A 27,496-nucleotide genomic window follows, 5' to 3' on the forward strand; every position below is an offset into this window, starting at 1 on the left:
CCGGATCCGGATCCTGGATCCGCACTGGAAAAAATGGATCCGGATCCAGGTCATTTCTTTAAGATTTACTGAATTTTTTTAACAAAAAATAATATTCCAATTTTTTGCTTTATTTTTTCGCTTGTTTTTATCCTAAAACTTGATGAACCATTCAGAAATGAGGAAATCTTTATAATCTCCCTTTTTTCAAAAGTTCAAGGGTCCAAAAATCGTTCACTAGGACAGACCCAACAAAAGTATGGCTGTTATGAAAAAAGCCAACTAACCTCAACGGTATGGCTGGTATGAAAAAAGTGAACTAACCTCAATGGTATGGCTGTTATGGGAAATAGCTATAGATTTCCCATCCCCGGACCAGGCATGGCATTGGATGGGTACAGCAGCTCCAAACTTGTAAACAGTCGACATACCGTGGACTCTGATCAGTCTACACGGCTAAATCTGAAATAAAACTATGTTATCTTGTTTACAGTAAATTTATCGAAAGATAAGCCGACACATTAAGTTCGTGGAGTTAAAATTGAAGATTGTGACTCAGAAACACGGGGCAGAGGACATTATTTATCAAAACTTTCAATAATTTTTATGATCAAAAGAATAGAAATGCATTCAAATTTATTTACAATTTAGCCCTAACTCCGAAGAAAGCGAGATGCGGTTAACCCACACTGCCAACACAATCACACTCAAAATGTTTTCTTTTTAAAAAAAATCTAAATCTAAATGTTCCAATTTTCCGTATGATCGATTGTCAAAAAAAAATAATTTAGTGAAGGAGAAAATGAAAACCCCTGAAGTATGATTGAACGAATATGCGCAAATGCTCCGTCAAATTTTAAACTTAAAAACAGAATTTGGCGGCGCAACCGGGCGCAACAACAAAAATAACGAAAGTCGGAAAAAACATTTAAAAGTGACTCATTTTATCTTTATGCATTTATGCCCTAATCCATATTTTTTGCTGATTTCTTCCCCCCCCCCCCCCTCCTATCAATTTTGTACATGACCATTTATTTTTCAGCAAATTTATTATTATTTATTTTTTTGTTATTTAGGGTAAGGTTAGGTTAAGAAGGCCACGGGTTAGGTTAGTTAAGACACTTTCTGGGCCGAGCGCTGCGACTAGGATGGGCTAGGGGGCCGAGCGCTGCGGCCACGGGTTAGGGGGGGTTCAAAAATCGTTCACTAGGAAATTACCCCCTTAGCTTTTGACCTGTATCTTAGCCAGAATGAGGAAGAAATCGTTGGTTTTCTGTCCAAAAAAGTTTTAAATTCTTTTCTTTAATTTTACAAGTCAATTTTTACAAAGGGCCCTCAGTCGATTTTTTATTCATCCCTTCGGCTAAACAGCTTCATCAAAGATAACTGTTGTGAATAGAACTTGAAATTGCATTCACGGTCCCTTTAAATACGCGCTCAAACATACGTCTTCTTTGCTCCGTTCAACTACTTTATAGTCTCGGGTTAATCCAATCCAATCCTTACCAGACGTGTAAGCTACAATCCTACGAATTTTTCAGATTGTACCTGCTGATTGCAGATGCTATTCCGACAATCGGAGTTGCTGCGTTGGTTCGGTGTGTCGGTCTTTGAAATCTGGGTGTGGCTTTTCAGGTATAGTCTTGGGTTTTGATAATACTTTTTTATCAAGTTTCACATAATATCCAGTGTTAGAAAATAACTGTTTTACTTAAACAAACTCAAAAGATGGCAATGCAAGTTTCACAATAGTACTCTGAAAATCATAATTTGATCAATATTGTGGAAAATATTGTCGTTTTCTAGATTATTTCCGATAATTCCTACAAGTTCTCCTGCAGGAGAAATGCGCAAATCACTTTTGTGGAGAAACTACAATTGTAAAATAATCAGCCTTTAAAATTTCAAACATTGAGATCTGATCAGACAACACGTTATTTGGTAGCGTTGTGCATCATGCACTAATTGCTATAGTAAGGGCCACAGTCTGCCCCCCTGTTAAAATTCTTGTTTACACTCGGAACATTATGTTTATAAACACGTCAGGAATCTTATTCCAGTAAATCTCCGCTTATGTGTCCTCATTATCATTAATTCTTCTATGCTATGTTGAAGGTGGAAAACCTGCTCCCGAGCTCCACCTCCTGGTTCACAATCTTCTCACCAATCTTTGTATTTAGTTTGACAGTGTTCTCTGTGCTGGTTGTGTTGAAGGTTGAGAACCTACTCCCTAGCTCCACCTCCTGGTTCACAGTCTTCTCACCACTCTTTGTATCAGACGGAGTTAACGCATACTTCTGCATAATCGTGTTTATCAGGTAGTTACTCCCCCCCCAAAAAATAAAAAATAAAAATAGAATGATATATGTAGAATCAGTGATTAAGATCGGGATCCGTGGGATCCGCAACATTTTGGCTTCTTGGATCTGGATCCTCAAAAATATGCTTAAAATAAAAATAAGGGAAAAAGAATAATAATCAGAAAATTTTTCTTTGGTAAAAAATCAGTAAATTTTAAAGAAATGTCTTTGCTCATGCCTCCGCCCTTGCTTACCATTTTCTGTAGAAATCTATTGGTCGCTTTATGTCACATTCCCGTATTTATTCGTCGATATATGGACAGAATTACTAAGATAGTTTAAAGCAGTGCTTAGGATCCATTTAATTTTGATCCGGATCCTGGATCCGCACTGGAAAAAATGGATCCGGATCCAGGTCATTTCTTTAAGATTTACTGAATTTTTTTAACAAAAAATAATATTCCAATTTTTTAAAACTTTTTTTTCGCTTATTTTTATCCTAAAACTTGATGAACCATTCAGAAATGAGGAAATCTTTATAATCTCCCTTTTTTCAAAAGTTCAAGTTTGGGTTTTAGAAGTAAAAAAGTTTTTTTTTCCAGTTTTTGGTTGATATTTCACCCCTTGGATCCGGATCCAGGAAGCCAAAATCTTGCGGATCCAACGGATCCGAATCCTAAGCACTGGTTTAAAGATTTGAAATTGTCTAACAGTCTGGATGCCATTAAAACTTGAATCTTTAGGCAGTATTTGTATCATGAGCTAAGGAATGGTCCTCTTCGTACTCTCTGGTCGCTTCTTGTAATCGGTAACTTTCCCTTTATTTTTGAAAATGGAGAATTTAGTTTTTTCATTCAGTACAAATCATAAATTAATTATTTGCCAGGGGTGTAAATATTTAAGAACTAACCCCCCCCCCCCCTCCTAGAATATCTGGGGGATGAATGAAAAATTGGGCATCAAAATGCACGTTTTGTTATCCTTTTTTGATAATTTTTTTTTCAAAAATTATTTATTTTCCCCAATTCAAAACCTTAAAAAAAACATTTCGCTCCACGCAAATATACCTAACTTCAGGGAGGAGGGGGGGGGGACATTTTCAAAAGGGGGGGAAGGATTTTTTAAGAAAAAATACACCACTCTTATTTATTAACCGGTATTTATCATAATCCAATCCAAGATTTTGAACGAGTATTTGAGAAATATCTTTCGCGACTTATGCCATCAATCCGATAATAAAACTTGTATTTTTTGTATTTTTGGGAGGGTAGAAAAGGCAACATCAATATTAGATTGACAGTTAATCATTTTTAATGTAGATTTTTTTCAAAAATCTGAAAGTGTGACCAATTAAAATAATAATTTGGACTTACTAAATTCCATCCATGGCCAAAAGTTCCGGCACAAAAAAGTTTTAAATTTTTTTTAGTTCTGCTCTTTGGGTTCAAGTATCTCCTCTGTCAGAAGCTAAATGATAGTATTAAACTAGAATACAGCGAGGTCACCAGTCCTGTATTCATCCTTCTTGTTCTAGGAATATAGTTATATCAGTCAGATATCATATTTCTACTGCCAAAGCTGGTCACTTTTGTATTGGACACTATTACTCATGATCCCGATATCCACAGTGAGCACTTCTAATTTGAGGATTTATGCTTAATCTCTTCATTTCAGTTGTTTCTTTGGGATACAAATACATTGCAGGATATCAAATAAAAATCAAGCATGGATCTCGATATCCACATTACAAGAGTTTCCAAGTTTCGTAAATAATCTTTTCTCTCCATTGTGAAGAGTTCTTTGTGTTAGATTTTATGTTGGATTGAAAACTGTATGATTTTAAAAATAACAGAAGAACTCGACATTTTAATATTTCTTCCAATCGTTAAAAAATCAACAAGGGGCGCGATTACCCATAGTTTTTCTTCTTTTTTTTTATTTCTAAATCAGATTAAAAAGGTTTAGAAATTGTTGGTAATAACTTTAAAATGTAGTGATGGTGCGAGCCTGTCAGCTTCACTGAGCATTTTCAAGTGCAATTAACCATCTGGAGAATTGTATCAAGAATAGTTAACCACTCGGAGAATTATATTAAGCCTAGTTAACCACGCGGAGAATTGTATCAAGTATAGTTGAACACCCGGAGAATTGTATCAAGTATAGTTGACCACCCGGAGAATTGTATCAAGTATAGTTGACCACCCGGAGAATTGTATCAAGTATAGTTGACCACCCGGAGAATTGAATTAAGTATAGTTAACCACAAGGGAACAGGATCAAAGTTCAAGAATGGAATCCTCCCAGCGAGCTCAAGTAGAGAAGGAATATACAATCCAACATTTTGGATTCGATCCTAATATCCTAGTGGAGGAACTCACTTCTTTCAGCCTGGATACACTATCATCACTTCTAGGTACATAAAAAACTTATTAAAAATATTTTTCATTAGAACAAAGACATCAAAAAAGCATTATAAGCATGCATGCATAATTCAGGGGAGAGGGGGGGGATTCTATACTTAAAGGGACTGTCGAACGTAATTTCAACGGATTCGAAGGAGTATTATGTCAGACTGACAACGGAACCTTTAAAACCATTGTCTGCGCGCAAATTGTGAAGAAATCCTTGTATTTCAATCTTAAAACTGATTTTTTTATTTATGATTTTTCCATACAAATGACTTGCAGATTTATGCAACAGAGACAAGCAGGAAATTGACGAAATTTATTTATTTTGAAGCTTAAATAAGCTTTCGTATCGTTGCTCAGATATTTGTTTAAAGAGTAACGCTCACTTCTTTGGGTAATTTCATGGTAGACTAATTAGATATTCATTGGTCTTACTCTTCAAAGATATCTATGACCGGTAAAAGGCCGAGTTATAGTTTAGAATTCCAACGCAAAGGTATGATACCTTTGCATAGACACTATTTAAAAGTTTTTTCAGTCACAATAGCCCAACAAAATCTAAAATTATCATACTTTATTGACATCATGTGTCAGCCATTATAAGATAAAATATAAAAAATTTTAGAATTAGCAAGAAATTAACGTTTTTCGTGTTCTAACATATGATTTAACTAATTAACACGTTTATACAAAGACGACTTTCTCTCTCAGACAAACCGGTTCCTAGCTTACAACTCTTCAATGAATCACGGGGATTCCTAGGAAAGTAGGGAAAACGTATCAACCCGTCAAATGTTAAAAATAAGTTTTATTTTGAAAAGAGACAATTTTTAAATAAATTTGAAAATAATTAAAGATATCTACAACAAACTATTAGAAACTACAATTTGATTTAATATTTGAAAAATTTTTAAAATCCATGACTATGACAAAAAGCATCATTTAATGTCTGTGCTAAGTTTTCATACCTTTGCGCTGGAATTCTGAATGATGAATCGACTTTTTCTCAGACCGCAGTTGTCTTTGAAAAGTAAGACTAATGTCAATGAAAAACTAATAGGCTAATTAGTTTACAATAAAATTACTCAAACAAGTGAACGGACCCTTTGAAGAAGACCATTGTGAATCGGCCATGTAACTCCGTAAATGGAGGATCGCTGAAAATTACGTGAACAGTCTCTTTAAACTTAACAATTTCAGATCAAGCGAAAGTTCAGATAAAGACTAAGACGAGTGGAAAGTTCAAGGACGAAGAGCTGGATAAAGGGATCCAGGCGCTGCAGGAGAAATACAGCGAGTACTTCGAGAGAAACCTGGAAACCCTGGGGGGATACCTAGACAAGAATGTATTCAAGGTAAGAGTGGGATCCATTAAACTAGGGAATAAGTAGACGACTTTAAGATTCACGTCATGACTTAAAATTGTGCAATGAACATGAAACACTGTCAACATGTTTAAAGGAATTGTTTTTAAAAATACGCATTAGATACTATTTTTAAATGAGAACCACTCTTATTAAGCCAATCCTACTGGTCAGTGGTGATACATGTTACCGGGAGAACCAGACTGGCTTGACGGTTATTTTACAGAAAGTATCGATCCTTCTGGTCTTCTGGGACATCTTTGAACAATATAATACTCAGAACCAGACTGGTTTGACGGTTATTTTACTGAAAGTATAGATCCTTCTCGTCTTCTGGGACATCTTTGAACAATATAATACTCAACCAGACTGGTTTGACGGTTATTATACTGAAAGTATAGATCCTTCTCGTCTTCTGGGACATCTTTGAACAATATAATACTCAAAACCAGACTGGCTTGACGGTTATTTACAGAAATTATCGATCTTGCTCGTCTTCTAGGACATCTTTGAACAATATAATTGGCTTGGTTGTGTTCTTAGTTCACAAGTTATTTATTAATTTGTAATTTCAAATGCGTAAACAAAAAAAATTAAATTTTCTTTACTTTTTATCAGCTGCAAGATCATATTTTTTTAATAAGTTCATCTCGAGTTTGATATGTTGATTGAAGGATATCCCTATAATTCTGATTGATTGATTGATAGATTGATGATTGGTTGGTTGATAGATTGCTATGTTAAGACTTAAACTGAGTTTGTTTAGATTCCTAATCATGTTCTCCTCCCTCAAGATGCAGCCTGGAACGGACTCTCACTTCAGGTTAGTTAGGGACTGTTTCTGAATATTAAAGGAGGATTTAACACAAAATAACTAGATTGATAGGTAATTGGTATAATTGTTTTCTCAATCAGATTTTTCTTTTTTGGGGATAAAGATTAAAGTTGTTGTTACCTCTTTTAGGCACTTTTGTCTCAATAAAATATTTTTTAGTACGCAAAAGTATAGGTTTTCTTAAATGATTTTAATAATTTTTCAATACAATATTCAGGTTGCGAAGTCCCGACTAACAGCTGTGACTATGGAGATGGAAAAAATGCGTGAGAAATATAAATCCTGTCTGTACAAGAAAACTTATTTCAGGTTGGTATGGAAAATAAACTTCAAATCATATGATATAAAAACACTTCACTCTTTTAGAAACGTTTCTAATATGCAATTAAATTATATTTTATATTTTAGATCATATTTGGACAAATTAAAACAAATTTGTACATCTCAAGAAGAAACAATACAGCAAGAGGTAATTTATTTTTGCATTCATTCATTCATTCATTCATTCAATATATAGTAAATGTAATATGTATGTAATATATGATGTACTAAATTAAAAAGATTCTTTTGGCATCCTTTTTATTTAAAATAGACACTTTCAGAGATTTTTTGTAAAATTATCTGGCACAGCTTTAATAAGATATAGATTTAATTCTATAAATTAAAAAAAAATTATTATTTTTAATGTTGATTACTTTTCAGTTGTTTAAAAACTGGAGAATGGAAAATTCGTGAAAAAATCACCGTTGAAAGTTTTTTTCTGATAAAATATTTAAATTTAGGTTGAGTTGAAGGAAAAGCATGGTTTAATAGAAGGAGAAGAAACCGTCCTATTCCTGGCCAGTCAAGCCTCTAAACTTCAATCCACCCTGGCTTCCCTGAACCAGCTCGGACAGGGAACCAAGAGACCAGCTTCAGGATCAGAGATATCACGGGACAAACGCCACAAGTTAGAACTGGATTTTAAAACCAAGCTGACATCTGTGAAGGCTGCGCAGCTCTCTTGTGCACAGTGAAATTGTTTGGTGCAGTTCCTCATATTTGTGATACTCTGAAACACGGACACTTTGTCACTTCAGTGATATAATATTTTTGTTAATGAGCAAGGACTTTCGGCTACTGCAATGTACATATCTCTTCAACTTGTAAACTACTCTGATTAAAATAAAACTGTAAGATATTATTATGTGAAGGTGAAAAGCACTGGAAATTTCCCGGAACTGATCGAACTTAGAGAGGACGGAACGTTCCAATCCCTGATAGAACGAAGAAGAACTGATCGAACCAAAGGAACTCTGAAACGGAACAAAGAGAAAGGTTGGAACTGAGACGTTCTCATTCTAAGGACTCTTGAATAGTCCCACTCGAACGGAGACGAACTCGGAAAAACGTCCTTAGTCCTAGTGGAAACTCTGGAATGGAAAGGAATTCTTGAACTGAACTTGTCTATGTCAACATAAGTTTTCTTATAGTAAAGGAATTGAGTCTTTGTGACAAACTCTTAATCCTTATATCTTTGCAACCTGAAGGTCTACGACATCGTGTTGCAAAGATGTAGGGATTAGAAAATTTGTGGCTTAGATTCAATTCCTGTTTACAGCCGAAAACCTCGGCTTAGAAAATAAGTTTCTGTAACACTAACAATTAAATATATTATATTCTAATGAATAACAACTATTGTTCATACTTTCATAATTGCTTATTAAAATAAAAGTTACATTGAAAAAAATGGTAAATAAGTGGTTTGTAGTAAGCTGTTTTTAGAGTTGGGTTAAAGGGGGGGGGGCATCAAAAAATTTATTTCAAGATATCAAGTAAAGTTTACAGACCCCTTTTCCCTCATTCTTTTTATTATCTTTAAATAAAAGATTATGTGAAATTATGTCCTTTAAAGTCCTTTAAAGTTCTGATATTGTTCATTTTCCTGGGTCCATTTAGTTCATTATGCGTTATTTTCAGAAATAGAACTTTTGTATTTTGATTCTCAGAACCGATCTTTATCTTGGATTATTCTAATTCCTCTTCCATATCACGTGATGGTCATACCCTGAAAGGATAGCTTTAAATGAGGAATTTAACATTAAGAATGCCCGCAGAGAATAGGATATGGAGATACTCCATTAGAAATGTTCTGATCTCTGGATCTGTCTCTTGTCAATTGTAACTTGCTAAGAATTAAATAGCGTCAAAAAAAGTTATAGAAAAGATTTCATAAATAATTTTAAAGTTTTAAAAACTATTTTTACATAATTAAAGAACTTAATATCTTATTCAAGCTAAGAATAAAATAGTGACGAAAAAAGTTATAGGAAAGATATTGGGAAAGAAATAAATTTTAAAAATATTTTTACATAAGCAAAAAATTTAATATCTTATTCAAGCTAAGAATAAAATAGTGACGAAAAAAGTTATAGAAAAGATATCATTAAGAAAAGTTATAAAAATATTTATACATAATCAAAGAACTTATTAAAGGTAGGAATAAAAAAGTGTCAAAAAAAATGTTAGAAAAGATTTCTTTGCGAAAAAAAATATTTAAGTTTTAAACAGTATATTTACAAAACCAAAGAATATCTTATTCAAAAATCAAAATATAATTTAAGATTTTAGAACTTGTCCAGCGAGAGTCATAAATCCTAGGAACAGTTGATTTCCAACCTGAAACACAATAAATACTTTCTAAAAATTATTTTCCAAAAAATTTTGTAAAACTATTTTTATACTAAAATTTCTACACATTTTTTCATTGCATTTTCAATATTTTAGGCCGGAAGTAGAAAGCCGTTACCTATTTAATGTTTGAGGCCGGAAGTAGAAATCTCTTATCTTTTAATGTTTGAAGGCTGAAGAAAAATCCCTTACAATTTAATGTTAGAGACCGGAAGTATAAATCCCTTACCTCTTTAATGTTTGAAGGCTTATGTATAAATCCCTTACCTCTTTAATGTTTGAAGGCTTATGTAGAAATCCCTTACCTCTTTAATGTTTGAAGGCTTATGTAGAAATCCCTTACCTCTTTAATGTTTGAAGGCTTATGTAGAAATCCCTTACCTCTTTGATGTTTAAGGCCGGAAGTAGAAATCCCTTACCTCTTTAATGTTTAAGGCCGGAAGTAGAAATCCCTTACCTCTTTAATGTTTAAGGCCGGAAGTAGAAATCCCTTACCTTTTTAATGTTAGAAGGAGGAAGTAGAAATCCATGATTTCCTGCAGAATCTGTTTGCGGGAGCTCGAATGTAAAACTGTACGGTATTCCCTAAATCATGTATATTTGCAGTACACTTAAGGGGGATTACGTTTGGAATTACGTTCAATTGAACAGATCGGACCTAAATTACGGCAACTGACATGACCCCACCTTGCAAACATTTAGTCTCCGACAAACCGATGGCGAACAAATAAAGTCCAGAATTATTTACCCGCCAACTTCGCCATTGGCACATAAAGTCGGTAAAAAAGTTTCCTGGGGGGGAAAGTTTCATGTACCGTCAAATGTCGACATTTGTTATTTTTGAAAATGCGCTTAAAAGAAAGTCCGCGAAGACTCTTTTAGTGAATAACCAAGAAAAATTGACAGCTTGACAACAGTTTAAAACTGATATTGTAAATTGACAGCTTGACAACAGTTTAAAACTAATATTGTAAATTGACAGCTTGACAACAGTTTAAAACTAATATTGTAAATTGACAGCTTGACAACAGTTTAAAACTAATATTGTAAATTGACAGCTTGATAACAGTTTAAAACTAATATTGTAAATTGACAGCTTGACAACAGTTTAAAACTAATATTGTAAATTGACAGCTTGACAACAGTTTAAAACTAATATTGTAAATTGACAGCTTGACAACAGTTTAAAACTAATATTGTAAATCCCCTTGAAAGCCTAGTTTTAATATATATATACTTATTATATTGATTTAATTTAATTCGTGTTTTGTGTGAAACAGTTATTTAACTATAAAAATGTAAGGCACTAGGCTTTTAGGGCGCTTCGCGCCCATATTCTTTTTAACTTTTAATTTTGGCTTTATCTATGAGCATCTTCTCTTTGTATAAAGCAAAAACAAAAAAGTTTGCGGATTTCATAATATTTTTTCGCGCATTTTCAAAATTTGATAAGAATAAAAAACTTTTAAATACTAATTTTTGAAATTTTGATCATTCATAAACCTACCCTGGGGTCACGTGAGGTCACACACAAAATTTGGGGCCGATCGGTTCAGCCGTTTTGACGTTTATTGGATATAAACAGACAAGCTAAATTTATATATAGATTATGATGCTTTGATAATCTTTTTTGGATACGGGGATTACCCATAAAGAATGAGACTTCATAACAGACGGTACGGAATTTTATTCAGTTTTTTTTCTTCTCAAATTCCCGGTACACTGTAGTTCAACACTCGTTTATATCATTGACATGTTATTTTATCAAAATACCTTTTTAAAATGGTTTTAAGTCCAGATTCATCCGTCATATTCTAAGGTTAATGTCGTCATTATAGCCTCATTCTAAGTGGGTAAACCTGTATCTTCTTATAATTTGTCCTGACCTGAATTTTTATAAAAATAGTTTATTTAAATAATATATTTAAATAAAGAGATATACTAGAGTCTAACCTTGGTTATATAATAATCATCAGTAGCTCCTCCAGCTACCCCCCAGGAACCAAACACCTAGAAATAATGATAAAGATAATAATAATAATAATAATAATAATAATAATAATAATATATAATAAAACAAGACATTCATATATATGTTCCTTCTGGCCGGCCAAACGGCTAGACCGAATGAGCTGATATTTTTTGAGGGAACCCATGGGGTAACATAGGCCAAACAAATCTAAAATTTGTAATTTTTAAACATCGAATTTGTTTTTTTTTTAATTTTAAATTTTTTTTTTCAAATTAATATTAATAATAATACCTCCTTTGCAGTTCCTGGTTTATATCTCTCTTCATATTTCTGATAAATGGTGTCACTTATTACATTTGCTAGTTCACTTAGAGCAGCCTAGAGTAACAAAGGAATTGTTACAAACTCAAATATTCTAACCCCAATATCTGTGTTATCTGATAGTGTAAACCTTTAATATTTCAAACTTAGATAACAGAATTCAAAGTTTAAAATATCTAAGGTCTACGACATTGGGTGGCAAAGGTATTGGGATTCGAAAATCAGAGTTTGTGGCAAAGATTCCTTTAAAACAAAATTTAGAACAGGACCAAAATGAAGGTTGCTAATGCTGTTTCACACCAACACTGTATTCCGACCGGACTTCCTCATAAGTATCTCTGTTTTATGAAGGGAGTTTATTTCTGATATGTTTACAAAAGGAAGGAACGGTTCTGTTCTAAGATACAGGGTGTCCCACATCATATCAGATTGTGTATAGCTCTAAATTTATGCCCTTCAAGTTTCATCTATATATAAATGTTCCCTATAGCCGGCCACTCGGCTGGACCGAATGGAAATTAAATTTTTTGTGCACACTCATGGGCGGCTGGGGGTGTTATAGGCTAAAAAATAGATTGTTTTTTTCCTTTTTTTCCAACATTTTTTTCCCACGGGCAACGCCAGGCCGTTCAGCTAGTTTTTTTTTATAAACTCCATGAATGTATTTAAATATTTCTTTTTACAGGGAGACCCATAAAACTATTGAATAGGAGGGCAACTGAAAATTAAGTTTATGCTTTAATAAAATACGATGGCGCATGAAACTCAGCAATTGTGTAGTGTATACAGACCCATTTAATTTAGTATTAAACGTCGTCTTTCTAATCCACGGTTTTATAGTCCTACTGTATGATTATAATAGTGTATGGTAAAGTAATAAATAATCAACAATCTAAGTGGTTTTATTTTTTAACTTTAATATCGAAAATAAATTTTGAAATTTAAAAAAAAAAAAACCTTTTGTGGATGAGCTGTTTCTGTATACCCCCAGGGAAAGATAAGGACGTTTCCAAAAGAGTGAACTGACACTGCGGCTCGAATACCACTCGTCTGCTCTATATGATTGTTCAAAGCTATGCTCTCTGGTTCACTTAGAGGATTTGGACCTAAACAGTAAACATTGTTGAAATAAAAATATCCATCTAGAAACCAACTAAAGAAATTAACTCATATTCAATAAAAATATCCATCTGGAAACCAACTAAAGAAATTAACTCATATTCAATAAAAATATCCATCTGGAAACCAACTAAAGAAATTAACTCATATTCAACTCAATTAACTCATATTCAACTCAATTAACTCATATTCAACTCAATTAACTCATATTCAACTCAATTAACTCATATTCATTCAAATGTGCAGATACTTCAGATATTTCAGATTTTAAGTCAACATATTCTAAATGATTCTAAATTCTAAAGTAATAGTCAATTTCATTACAATTAGATGTTTTTTATCATTACAATTAGATGTTTTTTATCATTACATTAATTAGATGTTTTTTATAGAAAAAAGGGTGTGGGCAACGAAAAATACATTTTTACTTCTAAATAATGTCATTTCCACATTATATTTATTATTTATTTAAGATCTTAACATAATACATTGACGACAAGAAAATTTTAGAAATTAGAAATAAGAATATAAACAAAGACAATATTTTTTCAAAGTTTTGCAGAGTAGCTTTTTTTAGATTTAAAAAAGTGACATCTTTTTCCTCTTAGTGTAAAACTATTATTTTTTATCTTACTTAAAATAAATTCAGTTTTTTTACAGATCTTTGTTAGGTAAAATGAATGACTATAATGAAGGATATAAAACAAGGTGCAGAAAGCTGAAAGATATGAAATGAAGCCTTTATTTCATGGAGTTTGTAAATGCCAGAAATGAGTGGAAAATGCAAATCAAACCCAATTAAAACTTATAATTTGATACACATCATGATACTTTTCTAGGTGGGGGGGTAAAAATTTTACCCCCCCCCCTACAGAATCCATATTAACGCCCCTGCTGGCAACTTAGTTAAAAAATCATTGAAAATAGGGACTAGATGGAAAGAAATAACGCAATGGGAACTCCTCCCGCCGCGTTATACCGGAATTCTTTTACAAAACTATGCTTACAAAGTCTCGAATCAAAAGCGAAAAATTCGCAAGTTGTTTTATTACAATCTAAAACACTCGAAAGATGCATATTTCATCAATACCAACCGTATATAAAGTTAAAAGACGATTTGACTAATTTACTTTAATATATCAGGTTACAAATAATATTTTTATATGTGGTTTAAATCAACTTTTTAAATGTCATGAAAACCTGTAGGTCGTTATAAGAACCTTGTAATTTGGAAAATCTGGAAAAATTTAACAATCGAAAATTGTCGCAAAGAAACGAATGACAGTGTTTCTTCCTTTCCCGCTCCTGAATCATGTTTATCAATCAATCCTTAATCTGATGAATAAAAAGTCTAACCTTGAAATACCTCACTACAGGCCCGGGTGGAGGAACCAATACCATACCCTTCAGGGAAGTTTCTGTTCAGATCAACTCCAACACAGTTAGAATTCGGGTTCACTCTGATTTAGAAATAATAATAATTGCATAACAAATAATATCTGTATAAGCTAAATGTATTTGTATAACAAATAGTATTTGAATAACAAATAATTGTTGTATTATAACAAATAATAATTGTATGGCAAAAAATAATTGTATAACAAATAATAATTGTATGTCAAATAATATTTGTTTAATAAAAAATAATTGTTAAACAAATAATAATATTTGTATAACAAATCAAATCAAATGAAATCAAATCAAATCAAGCTTTTAGGGATGTCCTACACCGACAAACCAAATAATGATAATTGTTTAACAAATAATATTTTTATAAAAAAATAATAATATTTGTTTAACAAATAATAAATGTATTAAAAACCGTGCGTATAATGAGATGTCAAATATTTAACCGTTTTCAGAGTCATGCGCTGTGGCTAGGATGCTGGGGGAAATTGTCTATAGCGGACACCATAGACAGGTTACGCTGTAGCTACAGTGTATATGTAGGTCTGATATAGCAGACTGGTGGTGCAGCTATGAAAATAGTACAATAAAATTGATTGTTTTTAAGTGGAGGGGTGGGGGGTGGGGGAATAGGAATTTCTTCAGCATGTTTAGTATATAGAATTCTTGTTGGAGAATGCTGGGAATATAGAAGAACATGTTTGGTAAATTTGAGGTATTTCGAGAATTCAAATAATACAAAATGTACGGAAATATTTTATGAACAAGAGAATTTAAACTTTCATGCATTTATTGTACTTTCAAATTGTAATTTGTCAAAAAAAAAACTTTCAGTTGGAAACAGATTCAAATTGTCATTTCAAATCAAACTCTTGGTTGAACAAAGTGCACCCTGGAATCTGGACTAACCAGGGCTAGATGTGCCCGACTGCGAAGTATTAAAGGAAAAAAAATAAAAAATGAATTACAAAAGGGACTGTCAACGTATTTTCAAAATGACCCTCTATTTTAAGTGGGACATGCCCATTTCAGAACGGCATCCTTGAAACCTTTATTTGAGAAATAATAGTGTTAAATTCGGATAATTGTTATATTACTTTCCTGCAGCAGAAATGCTCAAATCGCTTTTGTAGAGAAACCACAGTTTTCAAAATTATAAACATGAATATATCTAATTCACTCTTCATCAGACAGCACTTTTAAAGGAACAGTTGTAAATCGGACATGCCAGTTACCTCCTGTTCTTCCTCCACATCCTATCCTTGTTTCTGGAGTGCTCATATCCGTCCGGGTTCATGAGAGGGACGATATGCCATTCAATCTCGTCCGTTAGAGACCTCCGGCCAGTCGTCTTCGTCGAATGCGTTTTCTGTCTAAATAAATTGAATATCTTATTGAAAATTTGCTTTTCGAGAAAAAAACGTTAGTGTAAAGCATCTAGATCAATTGAGGTCATTGTATCTTAATCAGGATCCGGATTGTTTCAGGTCCTTAAATCTGGATCCGGATCTGGAGTAATTCAGGTCATGGGATCTGGATCCGGATTAATTCAGGTCCTTAAATCTGGATCCGAATCTGGAGTAATTCAGGTCATAGGATCTTGATCCGGATTGTTTCAGGACCTTGAATCTGGATCCGGATCTGGAGTAATTCATGTCATTGGATCTTGATCCAGATCTGGATTAATTTATTTAATTCAGGTTCGTGAATCTGGATCCGGATCTAGAGATTCATTCAGGTCCTTGAATCTGGATCTGGATCCGGATTAATTCAGGTCCTTGAATCTGGATTAATTCAGGTTTGAATCTAGATCCGAATCTGTATTAATATTAATGTCATTGGATCTGGATCCGGATTAATTCAGGTCCTTGAATCTGGGATCCGGATCCGAATTATTTCAGATTATTGGATCTGCATTAATTCAGGTCTTTGAATCTAGATCCGGATCTGGATTAATTAATGTTATTGGATCTGGATCCGGATTAATTCAGGTCCTTGAATCTGGGATCCGGATCCGGATTATTTCAGGTCATTGGATCTAGATTAATTCAGGCCTTTGAAGTTTGAATCTAGATCCGGGTCTGGATTAATTAATGTTATTGGATCTAGATTAATTCAGGTCTTTGAATATAGATCCGGATCTGGATTAATTAATGTTATTGGATCCGGATCCAAATTAATTCAGGTCCTTGAATCTGGATGCGGAAATAAACCCTTAAATATAGTTATGATTAGTTTTTTTTTGTAAAATAATTGCATTAAGCTTAATGAAATATTGAAAGGCCGGAAATGCAAAATACGGAGGAAAATAATATTAAATTCAGATAGAAGTTTACAATGAGGGATTTTGAGACCTTATAATTCCTCCAGTTTTCTTTCAATAAAAAGTTGCAAACAGTTTGTCAAGAGCTCTTCAGGGACTGAAGATTTTTTTTTCAAATAAAAAATCCTTCTTTTCGATATTGACATAATTTAAAGAAAATTTCAATACGCCGGCCAACAGAATAACTAATATGTTTAAAACATGATATAATTTCTTCTATTAAAGGGACTGTAAAGGAAAAATTAAAGGGGGTATAGGATGAAACTATTAAAAATACAGAATAAAAAAAATTACAATAGGAGCAAACCTGAGATTCTCAGGCTCCTGCGGGATATCGTCGTTTTCAGAATGGTTGCGTATGTGTTGAATATGATCTGTTTAATACTACAAAATTTATACAAAATTGCATGTATATGAAATATATATGAATGTTCATATAAATTTGACAGTTTTACATCCATTTCTCGAGACAGAAACATCAGATAGATGATTTATATGTATCGTTTAACTCCTGAGATTCTCAGGTTTCATTCTATACCCCCTTTCATTTTTCCTTTACAGTCCCTTTAATGAAGACACCATAACTAACCTTTTTAGAACTTTAGTTAGTTTATCTATAAAGAAAAGAGTAGAAGCTGGTGAAATCCATTCTCTAGCATGTATACCCGCATCTATAAATATCTTGGGAAGGTTTCTGCCCCCGTTGATAGTGACAAGCTTCAGGTCTCGACCTTCAATAGATTTTCCAATAGAGGATACGTTTACGTAAGGATACAACTCCTAAACCACAAATCTCTCATTAAAAAACAGAAAAAAAATTGTTGCGGTTTCATATGGATCGATTGTAAACGTAATTTTGGGTAACCCTCCGTACAAAGACGACAATGACCGATTCACAACGGTACCCTTCAAACCTTTTTTAGTATTATAGTTCCATGATAATTCGCATTTGTTTTCCTGCAGTAGAAATTCGCAAACCACTTCAATAGAGTTGTTATAGAGAAACTCTAGAGAATCGCGCATTGTCATCTTTGAATGGAGTGAAACCTAAAATTACGCTACAATTGCTTTAAGTACCAAATGAAGAAAAACCTGTACCAAACTAAATATAAATAGGGATCTGCTTGGTTTGATAGAAATAATACCATAACAAAATGTTTTTAAGAGAGCTAAACTTATGAATCTTAAATCTACTTCCTCTTTATGGTAATAATGGACAATGGAGAATGGAGATCAAGTTTCTAAACGGGGATGTTTTTGTCCCCAAGATTCTAGGGGGGGGGTAAGTAACCCAAATAACCCCCCTTTATTTACGCCACTGGCTCAGACTGTTCATTTAAACCTATAAAGTGTTCCAATTTTTTCAAAAATGGACAACATTCCCCGATTAAAGGCGTTAAATCATTTAATTCAAAGTTTACGAATCGAATATTGATCTCAGTCGCTCATGAAGCACAAGAGCAATTTAGACCTCAGTTTTTATTTAAAGTGATGAGATCCGTCCCTGTAGGCTATCCAGGTAATGTTGAATGGTGGCGTAGTTCACAAACTCCTCGTGGGTTAGTATCCGTTTTTTCTAGAATCATCAATCCAAACTTTTATAAAACTTTTACATCTTACAGTTTTATTTCTGGACGAAACGCCATATTTGAAAAAAGATTGGTTTAAAAAAGTTTCTTATATATATATATATATTTTTCCCACAAGAACTGAGTCTTTGACACAAACTTAAACTTTCTAATCCCTATATCTTCGCAACTTGATGGTGGAGACCTTTCATAGTTTAAGCTTAGATCTTTTTATCTCACAAAATTCTTAGTCTGATATATCAAAGGTCATAGAACACTGGGATGCAAAGATTTAGGGATTAGAAAATCAGAGTTTGTGACAAAGCCTCAATTCCTTCTTCCAAATATTTTATGAAATGAAAGAGTAAAAGGAGTAATAATTCATAATTAGAAGTCATAAAAAGGAAAATAAAAAACCAAATGTGTAATAAAGATATTAACAAAGATTAGATTTATGTAAATATTTAAAACTTCATTAAATCTGGTATTTAGGTTCTACAAATTCATTAAATCTGGAATTTAGGTTCCACAAATTCATTATATCTGGTATTAAAGTTCCACAAATTCATTAAATTTGGTATTTAGGTTCCACAAATTCATTAAATCTGGTATTAAAGTTCCACAAATTCATTAAATTTGGTATTAAAGTTCCACAAATTAATTAAATCTGGAATTTAGGTTCCACAAATTCATTAAATCTGGTATTAAAGTTCCACAAATTCATTAAATCTGGTATTAAAGTTCCACAAATTCATTTTATCTGGTATTTAGAATCCAAAAATTTCATGAAATCTGGTATTTTGGTTCTACAAATTCATTAAATCTGGTAATAAGGTTCCACAAATTCATTAAATCTGGTATTTAAGTTCCACAAATTCAAGAAATCTGGTATTTAGGTTCCAAAACTTTCATGAAATCTGGTATTTAGGTTCCACAAATTCATTAAATTTGATATCTAGGTTCCACAAATTCATTAAATCTGGTATTTAGGTTCCACAAATTCATTAATCTAGTATTTAGGTTCCACAAATTCATTAAATCTGGTATTTAAGTTTCACAAAGTCCATAAATCTGGTAATTAGTTTCCACAAATTTACTAAATCTGGTATTTAAGTTCCACAAAGTCCTTAAATCTGGTAATTAGGTACCACAAAGTTATTAAATCTGGTATTTAAGTTCCACAAATTCAGAAAAAAATCTCAAGAATTTATGACACTGGTATAAAAGTATAGAAATAACTTTCATTATCATAGTAAATAGTTCATCCCTCTCCCCCTAGAGCAAAACCTGTGTACGCCCCTGCATTCATGTGTTGTTCAGCTATGAAGCAAGGAGAGATTCTCAGTGGTTATTAAAAAGAAATAAAAACTTTTATAAACTTGTTGAAATGACATCATGAGTTACGTCTCACAATGTATCTGGGAGATACTGGGAACATCAGAATTATTTCTTATAAGTAATGAAATAAAACGTTTTTATCAAATTTTTATCTTTTGCATATAGTATACAATTTCTGGTATAGTGTAATAAACGCAAACATTTAGTAAATTTTTAAATTTTAAAATTTACTAGACTCATACACAGATTTTTTAAAACCTAAAAATCAAAAAAATTTAAAAATCATATAAAATGTCCGGCCAACCCTACTTGTATCCTGGAAATAAAAATAAGGACGACATAGATTTTTAAATATTTTATATTTTTAGCGCAGCTTTTTTTTAATAAAAAAAATATTTGGATTCCCTGTCGTTTATGTGGTTGGATCAAATCCGCCCTGGAGTTCTGCTCTTCCTCCTTATCTATCTGCCGTCCCAAATGCCTAAAAAAAAGTTCCACAAATTAAGAAATTTGTATTTCAATTCGTCTTTTTTGGGATGCGGTATTTAATCTTAAAATTGATGATTTTTTAGTATTAGAAAAAATTGAGCCTAGAAATATTTTGATTTGTAAAGCAATAAAAACCGATATGATCGATAAACCTTTTGTTATTCAATAATATCAAAACAATAAAGAAAAAAGCTTTAGGTTTTTCAAATTTGTAGTTAGACTTCAAAAGTTGGTACACAGAGAAAGATATCTAGTGGTTTAACCTATCACCCCCNTGCGAAAAATTGCTCAAATTTTAAACTCGACCCATATTTTTAATTACAATCTGGATAAAGGTCAGATTCACAACGGTACCCTTTAAACCTTGTTCTAAACAAAAATGGTGGAAATATCCTTGGTTTTCTATCCTTTATAATTTTCAAATGCAGAGTCTCGACCGGAGAATTTAGGCAGCAAAGACTAGGACTTTGATGCCTAAATTATTTCTTTCAAAATTGAAAAATGAAAATATTTTTTACCTGGTTGAAAATGTTGTCTTGATTCCCCGATTCTTGGCTTGTTGGCGGAGCAGGTTTGCTTCTAACCTACTGCAGAGTAAACCTACTCCGTTCCCTACCCACTCCCCTAGGACGGAGCACGGAGAATCAGATTCTAACCAGGTCAGCTCATCATTGTTCTTTGGGGTTGCTTCCACAACTAAAATTAGGTTTTTTGTTTACACTTTACTGAAGACAATAACAAAATTTGTAAACAAAAGTATTTTTTACATATTGTTTATATATGTTGTTTGTTTACAATTAAACTAGTTCTAAAGCTGTCCAAATACGTCAAACAACACTTGACAAACGTAATACTTCATGAAACATAGAAAAATAAATATTTATTGATCTTATAGGAAAATGGTCGTCAAGATCTATAATATTAAATTTCAATCTGAAAGTTTTCAATTCCAGACTTTCTTCTTTTATGGAGGTTCTCACAAAGGATGAGTATTTAATGATTTCTAATTCTTTTTGGGTCACCCTGTTCTAAATCGATCGGTTTATAATATGTTGTTTTACTTAAATCTATTTTCTGACATCTTTATTCCCTTTTACAGTGATAACCAGAAAACTGTGGAATAGGAAGACGACATTAAAGCAAAGTGCATTTGATATTGTTACAACGCAAATAGCTTTACTAGTAAGTTTTTCAATCACTAATTAAGTGAAATGGGTCTGTTTACACTGCACATTTGCTGCAGCCTCATGTTCATTGGACTATTTAAAGTTATAACTTGAGTCTAAAAGTCGTCTTCTTATTCTAGAGTTTTCTGGCAACTTTATTCTTTATGGCTGGCAAAAATTTATTATCTTATAGCTGGCAACTTTATTCTTTAGATCTGGGAACTTTGTTTTCTTATAGATGGCAACTTTCTTTCTTATAGCTGGCAACATTATTCTTTAGAGCTGGCAACTTTATTCCTTACAAATAGCAACTTTATTCCTTATAAATGGTAACTTTATTCCTTATAGCTGGCAACTTTATTCCTTATAAATGGCAACTTTATTCCTTATAAATGGTAACTTTATTCCTTATAGCTGGCAACTTTATTCCTTATAAATGGTAACTTTATTCCTTATAGCTGGCAAGTTTATTCCTTATAAATTGTAACTTCATTCCTTATAGCTGGCAACTGCATTCCTTATAGCTGACAACTTTTCTTTTCTGACAGATGGCAAATATTTATATTTGAAATTTAAAGGATGAAAATCGCATAGATGTCAATATTTACTCAGGGAGCAGCAATAATTCAATTCATATGTCATTTTGAAGATTTATTTTTACTCTAAAGATTTGAAAACTTTTATTAAACATAACAGGCTGTAGTTTATAAGATTTAGGGAGGGAAAAAATACAACTGAGTGATTGGAAATATTTACTATATATATATTATGTACATCAATATATATTATGTACAACTATATATATTATGTACAACTATATATATTATGTACATCAATATATATTATGTACAACTAGCTTGGGAACCCAGCTTGGCTTCCAGTTTTCCCTAAAACAATCGACCCAATCAACTTAGAATTTATAAAGCATTCCCGTGGTTCTACCGAGCACTCCAATCAAAACTTGAGGCAAATTGGTCAAGGGGTTTGAGAGTTATAGATACACACTCAAACAAAAAAACAGAAAAACAGAGATTGCTACTTTATAAATATAGATAGAATGAGTAATATCTGTTTGTCTGTCTCTGTTTGTTTGTATGTCCGATCATAACTAATGAACCCCAAGACCGATTTGCCTCAACGTTTGATTGTGAAATTAAGTAGAATTACGAATATTTTCTTAGGCTGGTTTAAAAATTCTTAGTCAAATGGGTAGAATTTTCTAGGGAAAACTCTGGCAAAGCTGAGTCCCCAAGCATAAGATAAAGTATATTTTGACTAAATCCTTGAACAAAAAAATGAGACTTTAAAGGGACCGTAAGCGTAATTTCAAGTAACTCTTCATGCCTGATTCACAACGGTACCCTTGAAACATTTACCTAATTAATAATATTGTCTACTTTCTATTTTGAAAAGTGATTCAAATGTTTTCCCGCAGTAGAAATGCGCAAGTCACCTTTGTAGTGAACCCACAATTGAAAATAATCAGTTTTCTAAATTATAAACATTGATATCTAACTTATACTTGATCTGAAAAGCTTTTAAGGGTACCGTTGTGAATCGGGAAATTGAGGATCGCTTGAAATTGTTTAATTTACCGATCTGATGGAAATATATCTATAGTCCTTGAATGATTTACTTTATGATTTTGCAAAGAAAGAAACAATCTCACAGTTTCAAGAAACAAAGAATGTTTAAAAGAAAAAGATTGAATACATTCCGTGTAGAGTGTACAGTCGTCCCTGAGTTCTCATCCATTGTGGGTAACCCTGTACATCTATATAAAAATTGATCAAATGATATGTTCTTACGATTTGGGCATGAACCGGGAAGATAATGTGACCACTAGGGATATAAAGTAAATTTTAAACAATTTTGTTATTTACCCGAGTATCCCGCATAGGAGATCTTATCAGCAGATATTCTGTGTAGGATGAGTAGGATTGAAAAGATGATAAGATCTAACCCTACCAGTCTCAACATTGTCCTAACTCTAAACTATTTCTTCACAGAATTTAAATTAAATCGTTATTAAAACTATTTATGACAGTATCCAATAAATCTTAAAAACAGTAATGCGTGGATTTCTACAACACAAACAGGCTGGAAAATGACCAAAATTTGTCATATAATAAAGTTATAAAACAAGTTCCTCGCTTTAGTCTCCCAGACTATGGTTTAATTCACTTGAATTCACTTGAAAATACGGTAACAATCCCTTTATGTTCTCTCTGGTGTTTTAAAGTACATATCTCTGTGAGCAGGATATTTATTTTATGTCTGTGCAGAGACAGGGAAACATCAAGACTGATTACGGGTCGCGGGCGTCTCAGGACCCAACCCCCCCGCATTTTCCTTTCCAGTTAAAAAAAGCAAAGTACATATAGGCACCTAGAACTCTGTGTATATATCTCTATATGTTGTATAAAAAGGGTAATGTTCATCGTCTATACGTAACATCCCCCCTAACTACTAACTTCTGAAGTACTAACTTTCCAACCTACTGCAATATCGGACCTACGCCAGCTGTTTATTTTTGTATTATTTGAGGGTTAGGTTAGGTTAAGACAATTTCTGGTCCGAGCACTGCGGCTAGGAGTGGCTAGGAGGCCGAGCACCGGGGCTAGGACAGGCTAGGGGGTCGGGCGCTGCGGCCACAAGTCCATCTAGCAGCTTTAAAACCACCTGCTAGTAGGTCGGATGTGTAGTATTGTGGATTTGGCGTAGGTCAGATGTGAAGTATAGCGTATTTTCATAGGTCAAAAGATACACCATCATAAAAAGCCTTAAAATTGGGGTGTGCGCTAGCGTACTGTATGTGAACTCAGGACGCAGGTGATGTACAATGTGAATATTAACATTCTTCAACTTCTAGAAAATAAATATTAAAATATAAAACAACTTGTAAACTAAGTTTTCGACAATTATAAGCTCTTCTGTAGATGAATAAGGAAAAGTATGTTATCCTTAATCAGTAAAAAGTTTAAAGGGTACCGAATCGAGAATGACCCCCTTTAAATGGAAGATCACTTGAAACTACGTCTACAGTCCCTTTATTGGGTTATTCGTGTACACTGAACCACCTCTAACATACAGGTTTACCCACAAAGGATGAGACTGTAAAGACGACCAAAAACTCTTAAAATATGACGATTCCAAGGTTAAATTATGTATTCTGCCTTAAATATAGTAATACAATGCCTTATTTAATAATTTGGCAAAGAAACACACAAGTTCAGTTGCAGGGAATCGTAATTATAAAGAAACAGACAGTATAAATAACCCATAAACTGTGGGATGAGAAGACGAAGCTAGTAAACTTTTAAATTTTTCAATGACCACATGACACACAGCATTTCACATTTCACTTAATAAGTTGATTTCAACGCTTTCAAATAGATTGCTTAAATGTCGTCTTCCAATTTCTCATTTTTAAAGGTCCGACAGCCAATATCGACAATATTATATATTTATATATATATATCACCCAGCGCCTCAAGTTTTGTTTTTTTTTTTCAAACGTTTTCTAAATATTTTTTTAGTCTATAATTAATATATCAGATATCTTAGATAATTTATCCCTTGAGTTCAAAACTTTTCCGTTGTGGATATTCTGTTAATGCTGTGCAGTATCTTAGCGCTGTCAAAAAGGTTCCACCTTTGTACTTTTTAAACCTTATGAAAGATACACGTATATATATCTACAGAAAATACGAAACAAATTACTGGCCTTGTGTTTCTTCAACTCACGTAACTTTTAGTCTTGCAATTAAGACGTTTAAAGTTCGAATCTGTCAGTAACCTTGAACATACTCTATGTACCCACCAAGTAAAATAGAAAGAGAAAGGAAAAACCAAAGAGCTAATTCTTTATCCGAACTCAGCCGAATAAGACGTATTATTTAATGACAATTTTGATCTGATATTTTAGATAAACATTATTGAATTCAAGACTCAATACTTATACATAAACATGACAGTCTCGTGATATCATGTTGCTTGAAATTTATAAAGCGGTTTTATTTATCTGTTCTTTATATCTTTTACACTGAACTTATAATCTAACAGATTCCATAAACCTTTTATATGTATATGTATATGTATATGTATATGTATATGTATATGTATATGTATATGTATATGTATATGTATATGTATATGTATATGTATATGTATATGCATATGTATATGTATATGTATATGTATATGTATATGTATATGTATATGTATATGTATATGCATATGTATATGTATATGTATATGTATATGTATATGTATATTTATATGTATATGTATATGTAAATATACGTACAGGGTGAGTAAAAAAAGTGTGAATAGTGTTGTCTCCTTCAGTGTATGATATTTTTCTTTTTTCTTTTAGAAATATTTACATTTGTTGGCCAAAACATCCGCGAAACATTTTTACCGTCAAACTTAAAAGAACAGAAATTTTTATAAAATCATAAAATTTCATGAAGATCGGGTCGACCAATTCAGAGTTATTGAAATCGATACAATTTATTGTTTAGTCGGACATAAAATAAAACAGTTAAAAGTGGCACAATATTATTCACAATATCCCCCATTCTTTGGAAGACATTTTACTGCTCTAATCCATTGATTTTGCAATTTTTTCCATTTCACGTGCATCCGTCTTTGTGAAATTTCAGAATTAGATGGAAATATTGGGTTTAAGATGATAAAAAGTTTCGAGGATTTTTCTAGACCTTTGAATAAATCTTAAAGCATATTTCAAATCTATCAAAAATGTGAATTGAAAAAGAAAAAGTATGATATTGCAAATCTATACCTGATATATCCATCTATACCTGATATATCCATCTATACCTGAAATATCCATCTATCCCTGATATATCCATCTATACCTGAAATATCCATCTATCCCTGATATATCCATCTATCCATTATCCATCCATCTATTCCTGATATATCCATCTTTCCCTGATATATCCATCTATCCCTGATATATCCATCTATCCATTATCCATCTATCTCTGATTTATCCATCTATCCATTATCCATCTATCACTGATATATCCATCTATCCATTATCCATCCATCTATCCCTGATATATCCATCTTTCCCTGATATATCCATCTATCCCTTATCTATCCATCTATCCCTTATCTATCCTTCTATCCCTGATCTTTCTATCTATTCTGGCCTTACCGTGTACCATCTTCTATCCATTTATTCCTGGTCTGTTCTTCTTATCTTTTTTCTCGATTCTAGTTCTATCTCCGAGATAATCGTCTGCTCCTGCTAGGACGGATCTAAGCTCTAGTTCCGAGATAATGCTTTGCTCCTGAAGGACGGACCTAAGCTCTATCTCCGAGATAGTACTCACTCCTGTAGAACTGATCTAAGCTCTATCTCCGAGATAATACTCTGCTCCTGTAGGATGTATCTAATCTCTTGCTCCGGGATACTACTCTGCTCCTGTAGTACGGATCTAAGCTTTAACTCCGAGATAATACTCTGCTCCTGCAGGACGGATCTAAGCTATATCTCCTGGATAATACTCTGCTCCTGTAGGACTTATCTAAGCTATATCTCCGGGAAAGTACTCTGCTTTAGTAGGATGTATCTAAGCTCTAACTCCGAGATAATACTCTGCTCCTGTAGGACGGATCTAAGCTCTAGCTCCGAGATAATACTCAGCTCATGTAGGACTGATCAAAGCTCTAGCTCGGGGATAATACTCTACTCCTGTAGAACGGATCCAAGCTCTAGCTCCGGGATAATACTCTGCTCCTGTGGAACGGATCCCAGCTCTATCTCCGGGATAATACTCTGCTTCAGTAGGACGGATCTAAGCTCTAGCTCAGGGATAATCCTGTAATCCTTGTGACAGTGCAAACATATTTAATAGTTACCTTCCATATCTTTCTCTCCAGGTCTCTCAATGCAGGAATATTTAGAGGGGAAATAAAACAATATAATGTTAAACTCTCGGAGGTGTGCTCTTATCATTTATCCCCAACCCGCATTTTCCTTTCCAGTTAAAAAAAGCAAAGTACATATAGGCACCTAGAACTCTGTGTATATATCTCTATATGTTGTATAAAAAGGGTAATGTTCATCGTCTATACGTAACATCCCCCCTAACTACTAACTTCTGAAGTACTAACTTTCCAACCTACTGCAATATCGTACCTACGCCAGCTGTTTATTTTTGTATTATTTGAGGGTTAGGTTAGGTTAAGACAATTTCTGGA

The 27,496-nt window shown here is 32.9% G+C and overlaps 4 protein-coding genes across 7 annotated transcripts in view; 2 read left to right on the forward strand and 2 right to left on the reverse strand.

Annotated features, from left to right (window-relative positions):
• The window catches only part of LOC111695515 (actin-related protein 2/3 complex subunit 1B), a 4,815-nt gene extending 4,351 nt beyond the window's left edge, over positions 1 to 464 (reverse strand). The window contains exon 1 of the mRNA XM_023464875.1: positions 304 to 464. Coding sequence (XP_023320643.1) covers positions 304 to 408 — 105 coding nt within the window. The 5' untranslated portion in view covers positions 409 to 464. The remainder of the gene's footprint in view (positions 1 to 303) is intronic.
• A 1,056-nt stretch (positions 465 to 1,520) lies between these two features.
• Positions 1,521 to 4,410, forward strand: LOC111695517 (transmembrane protein 203-like). The gene is made up of 5 exons (XM_023464879.1): positions 1,521 to 1,614; positions 2,160 to 2,297; positions 3,023 to 3,087; positions 3,709 to 3,813; positions 4,274 to 4,410. Exons 1-5 carry the CDS (start codon positions 1,541 to 1,543, stop codon positions 4,300 to 4,302), a joined length of 411 nt encoding a protein of 136 aa, XP_023320647.1. The 5' UTR covers positions 1,521 to 1,540; the 3' UTR covers positions 4,303 to 4,410.
• LOC111695516 (uncharacterized) lies at positions 4,389 to 8,622 on the forward strand. 3 transcript variants are annotated; one of them, XM_023464877.1, is made up of 7 exons: positions 4,389 to 4,473; positions 4,536 to 4,692; positions 5,888 to 6,042; positions 6,818 to 6,874; positions 7,104 to 7,195; positions 7,295 to 7,355; positions 7,669 to 8,615. In XM_023464877.1, exons 2-7 carry the CDS (start codon positions 4,569 to 4,571, stop codon positions 7,900 to 7,902), a joined length of 723 nt encoding a protein of 240 aa, XP_023320645.1. In that variant the 5' UTR covers positions 4,389 to 4,473; positions 4,536 to 4,568; the 3' UTR covers positions 7,903 to 8,615. The 3 variants fall into 3 exon arrangements, 2 of the variants coding, with proteins under 2 accessions (XP_023320645.1, XP_023320644.1); XR_002763887.1 differs by lacking the exon at positions 4,389 to 4,473 and having other exon boundaries at positions 4,504 to 4,692; positions 7,669 to 8,357; positions 8,487 to 8,622; XM_023464876.1 differs by lacking the exon at positions 4,389 to 4,473 and having other exon boundaries at positions 4,504 to 4,692.
• A 798-nt stretch (positions 8,623 to 9,420) lies between these two features.
• LOC111695514 (carboxypeptidase B) lies at positions 9,421 to 23,563 on the reverse strand. Of its 2 annotated transcripts, none has more exons than XM_023464873.1 (12): positions 23,143 to 23,563; positions 20,612 to 20,789; positions 20,010 to 20,085; positions 18,203 to 18,274; positions 17,288 to 17,478; positions 15,611 to 15,748; positions 14,325 to 14,428; positions 12,807 to 12,955; positions 11,820 to 11,906; positions 11,510 to 11,566; positions 10,052 to 10,141; positions 9,421 to 9,544 (listed from the first exon to the last, which is right to left on the reverse strand). In XM_023464873.1, the coding sequence occupies exons 1-12, from the start codon at positions 23,237 to 23,239 to the stop codon at positions 9,485 to 9,487; spliced, it is 1,299 nt and encodes a 432-aa protein (XP_023320641.1). In that variant the 5' UTR covers positions 23,240 to 23,563; the 3' UTR covers positions 9,421 to 9,484. The 2 variants fall into 2 exon arrangements, 1 of the variants encoding a protein (XP_023320641.1); XR_002763886.1 differs by lacking the exon at positions 9,421 to 9,544 and adding an exon at positions 11,330 to 11,442 and having other exon boundaries at positions 10,054 to 10,141.
• Positions 23,564 to 27,496: the final 3,933 nt, after the last annotated feature.

This window comes from Eurytemora carolleeae, unplaced genomic scaffold, assembly GCF_000591075.1.
Source record: "Eurytemora carolleeae unplaced genomic scaffold, Eaff_2.0 scaffold90, whole genome shotgun sequence".
In the NCBI taxonomy this organism is placed as follows: Eukaryota; Metazoa; Arthropoda; class Copepoda; order Calanoida; family Temoridae; genus Eurytemora; species Eurytemora carolleeae.

Excerpts from the sequence above, each read along its gene's own strand:
- LOC111695517 (XM_023464879.1), top strand. The coding sequence starts at position 1,541 with ATGCTATTCCGACAATCGGAGTTGCTGCGTTGGTTCGGTGTGTCGGTC. Across the intron at positions 1,615-2,159 it reads ATCTGGGTGTGGCTTTTCAG|TTTGACAGTGTTCTCTGTGC; the intron begins GTATAGTCTTGG and ends CTTTGTATTTAG. Across the intron at positions 3,814-4,273 it reads ATTCATCCTTCTTGTTCTAG|TGATGGTGCGAGCCTGTCAG; the intron begins GAATATAGTTAT and ends TTTAAAATGTAG.
- LOC111695514 (XM_023464873.1), bottom strand. The coding sequence starts at position 23,239 with ATGTTGAGACTGGTAGGGTTAGATCTTATCATCTTTTCAATCCTACTC. Across the intron at positions 12,956-14,324 it reads CTGTAGTGAGGTATTTCAAG|GTCCAAATCCTCTAAGTGAA; the intron begins GTTAGACTTTTT and ends TTTACTGTTTAG. Across the intron at positions 11,567-11,819 it reads AACCAGGAACTGCAAAGGAG|GTGTTTGGTTCCTGGGGGGT; the intron begins GTATTATTATTA and ends CATTATTTCTAG.
- LOC111695516 (XM_023464877.1), top strand. The coding sequence starts at position 4,569 with ATGGAATCCTCCCAGCGAGCTCAAGTAGAGAAGGAATATACAATCCAA. Across the intron at positions 6,043-6,817 it reads TAGACAAGAATGTATTCAAG|ATTCCTAATCATGTTCTCCT; the intron begins GTAAGAGTGGGA and ends GAGTTTGTTTAG. Across the intron at positions 7,356-7,668 it reads AAGAAACAATACAGCAAGAG|GTTGAGTTGAAGGAAAAGCA; the intron begins GTAATTTATTTT and ends ATTTAAATTTAG.